Source organism: Apium graveolens, chromosome 6 (assembly GCF_009905375.1).
Source record: "Apium graveolens cultivar Ventura chromosome 6, ASM990537v1, whole genome shotgun sequence".
In the NCBI taxonomy this organism is placed as follows: Eukaryota; Viridiplantae; Streptophyta; class Magnoliopsida; order Apiales; family Apiaceae; genus Apium; species Apium graveolens.
This window is the reverse complement of record NC_133652.1, coordinates 118,781,520-118,785,297: the sequence shown is the minus strand read 5'-3', so window position 1 is coordinate 118,785,297 and position 3,778 is coordinate 118,781,520. Positions and strand designations below refer to the sequence as shown.

The 3,778-nt window shown below is 43.4% G+C and overlaps 1 protein-coding gene across 1 annotated transcript; it reads left to right on the top strand.

Moving 5' to 3' along the window:
* The first annotated feature begins 1,874 nt into the window (after nt 1–1,874).
* Nucleotides 1,875–2,249, top strand: LOC141665415 (uncharacterized). Its single transcript, XM_074471399.1, has one exon. The coding sequence runs from the start codon at nt 1,875–1,877 to the stop codon at nt 2,247–2,249; it is 375 nt and encodes a 124-aa protein (XP_074327500.1).
* The last annotated feature ends 1,529 nt before the right edge of the window (nt 2,250–3,778 follow it).

The window sequence follows — 3,778 nt, the reverse complement described above, 5'->3', positions numbered from 1 at the left end:
GCCGCGTTGAATTGATTTGTTTCCAAATCATCTGACAGATGCATGGAATTCTTTAAGGCAATTAAGTTGGCAAGGAAAGACTTCGTATGGACACCAGAATGTGAGGAGGCTTTTAGAAGGATCAAGGAACAACTGGGAAACCCTCCCATATTGTCAAAACCGTTAGATGGAGAATCTCTAATACTGTACCTTGCAGTGTCTGAGTATTCAATCAGCGTTGTTCTGGTAAGAGAGGAAGGTGGGCAACAATCGCCAGTGTATTATGTGAGCAAGCGATTGCACAACGCTGAGACTCGCTACACAAGCATGGAGAAGCTGGTTTATGCTTTGATCCTTGCATCAAGGAAGTTACGGTCATACTTTCAGGCCCATAGAATTGAAGTCCGTATAGCATATCTGCTGCGGTAAGTCCTTCACAAACCAGAATCATCGGGGAGAATGTTGAAATGGGCTGTGGAGTTGGGACAGTTGAACTTGGAATACATGCCCCGGACGGCAATTAAAGGGCAAGCCCTAGCCGATTTCTTGTTGGAATTTGATTCTGCTGTGATGATAAGGCTTTGGTAGTGCTCCAGCCCCATCATAATGAGGAATCTCTAGAAGAGTTCCCACATCCCTGGTGGAACTTACATGTAGATGGCGCAGTTAACAATGGAGGAGCATGTACGGACATAGTACTCGTGTCTCCGGAAGGCCATCATCTGATGAGTGCAATTCACTTCAAGTTTGATGCAAAAAATAATGATGCGGAGTATGAAGCATTGATTAATGGCGTAAAGATCGCTTTGGAAATGGGAGTGTGAAACCTAATTGCGAGAAGTGACTCGGAGCTGGCGGTAAATCAGGTGAATGAGGGGTTTCAAGCTCGAGGACCGCAGACAGAACTGTACTTGAGATGTACGCAGCGCCTGATTGGAAATTTCAAAGAGGTGAGGTTGGAATGTGTACCGCGGGAGAAGAACAGCAACGCGGATGCCCTGGCAAAAATGGGGTCGCAGCAGGAAGCTGTGTTGTTGGGATCTATACCCCTAGAAATCTAGGAGATTCCTAGTATCCCGGAGGTGGAGATGATGCAAGTGGATGAGGCACCCAAGGAAACGTGGATGACGCCCATTCTCGCTTATATCCACAAGGGAATACTCCCCGAGGATAAGTTCAAGGCTCGACGACTCCGCTACCAGACTGTAAGGTATGTGGTGTACGATAAAGTTCTGTATAAGAGAGGCTTCAATCAACCGCTGCTTAGATGTGTTGATGAAGAAGAAGGAAATTACCTCTTAAGGGAGGTGCATGAAGGGATTTGTGGTAATCACTTCGGGGGTAACTCGTTGGTGATGAAAATTTTACGCCAAGGATACTATTGGCCTACGATGAGAGAAGATGCTATGAATTTTGTTAAAGCATGCGATCGCTGCCAACACTTTGCAAATTACTCATCTATGCCAGTGACACTTTTGATGCCTATGGTAAGTCCGTGGCCATTTGCCATGTGGGGAATTGATCTTATTAGAGAATTGCCTAAGGCTAAAGGGGATGTCAAGTATGCAGTGGTCGCGTTTGATTACTTTACTAATTGGGCAGAAGCAATGCCGTTGGAAACTATCACCGCAAAGACAATCAGAGACTTTGTTTTCAATTCCATCGTGTGCAGGTTTGGGATCCCTTACAAACTTGTGTCTGACAACGGAAATCAGTTTGACAGTAAAGAATTGTGATAACTGTGTGAGGATTTGAAAATTAAGAAGGAGTTTGCAGCGGTCTATCATCCTCAAAGTAATGGGCAGACAGAGGCCGTGAATGAAATAATAAAACACACCCTCAAAACCAAACTGGAAGAACTCAAAGAGAATTGGCCTGAAGAACTTCCAAAAGTGATGTGGTCTTACAACACTACTCCAAGGTCTACTAAGGGAGAAACTCCATTTATGTTGCCTTACGGATACGAAGCTATGGTCACTGTGGAGGTTGGTTCATGGTCGCTTTATAGAGATCGTTACGCGGAGGAAGATGCAGAGGTTAATCAAAGGCTTCATTTGGATCTTTTGGAAGAAACAAAGGAAAGTTCCCAGCTGAGGCTTGCGACATATCAACAGCGTGCTGCAAGGTATTACAACAAGAAGGTAAAGGGACAGCTGCTGAAGGTAGGGGATTTGGTACTTAGGAAGGTGATGCCAAACACAAAGAATCCCCAGTATGGAGTATTTGGAGCTAATTGGGAAGGACCATACAAGATCAGAGCAATCTTGTAGAAATGGACTTATCACCTTGAAGATTTGGAAGGAAAGCTGGTTCCGCGGGCGTGGAACGCGGAACATCTCCGAAAGTATTATTAGTAAGGCGCGGCTTTGGCCCCTTACTTATCTTTTTTATATATACTTAGGGCTGTGCCCAGATTATAGACTAGAAGCAATAAAATTCCTCCTAGCCTACGGGGTAGTGCATGTACTACTTACTTTAGAACTAGTTGAAAGATCATTTCTTCGAATAAATTCCCCACAGAGCATAATAGTCGTGGGACTGGTGCACTTTTGACACCAGAGCACATTATTAATAAAAACTTTAAAATTTTCCAAAGGCTATTTACTTGTTTTGCTTGGCCATAAGACGCGTCCTAACCACAGGACATGCCCTGAGAAGTAGTTCTATACATTTGTTTGTGGAAGCAATGATTGATAAAGGGAACAATAGAACTCAAGTAAAAATGGAACTAAGACGCGTCTTGTTTCTAAGGACGCGTCCAACTAATCTTGGTTGATGCTCCTCTGATTTTACGCTCATTTAATTCCGTACTCCATGACTGAAAGCAAGGACACGTCCTTATTGAAGACGCGTCCGGCCTGATATGTTAAAAATACTATCTTAAAAAATAAAAGGTAGACGCGTTAAAGCACTAGAACACGCCCATTTATATTTTGCTTTGCCTAAATATGAAAATACAGTATGATATCATGATTGGGAAGAATATACTATCCAAACAATTCAATACAGTCTAAGTAAATAGAGATGCGTCCAAATAACGAGGACGCGCCCTGTAAGGACGTCTGCTTAGCTTGTGATAATAAAGGAAATAACAGCAAGATTTAAAAGGCAACGCGTCCTTAGCATAGGACGCGCCCATATTTATGAAAATATAAGATTAAGAAAGTAAAAGGATGCACATGGAGGTAATTAAGAAAGGGAAAGCCTTATGAAAAGTACAAGCAAATAAAAACCAGGAAACAACAGGTTATAAGTTTACAACTTGCAAGGCTTAAAAAGGGCCTGCACCCTTGGGATAGTTTAGAATAAATTCACAAACAAGAATGAAGACGCGTCCTAGGCAGGGGGCGCGTCCTGAGATTTGTCCTGGTTTTTTGGTAGAGGAGGCTGAGTATTAAGTGGAGAAGGCGCAGGGGACGCGTCATCCTCTTTCAGGCCAAGGATGATCCTCTTGTTTTTGATGGAATCTGCAGCCCTAATTCTGAAATCATTTACCCATTTCTGGGTGTCTTCATCGAACTTGGAAAAAGTGTACCCTGGGTCATTGGCTATAAACCCAGAACACCACTCTTCAAAACCGGCTGCAAAACCATTTTGATACACTAATTTCTTCTCTTCTTTCCAGTCATGTAGTCTGTCATCATTCAGAGTGTCAAGCTCCAGCTACATGGTGGAATTCAGAGAGATTACATCCTCCATAGCCTTCTCCATAGAGGTGATATTACCTTCTAGCACCGCCTTCTCACCCTCAAGACGCGTCTTGTCCTCCTGCAACCGCTTGATCTCGGCATCTTTCTCT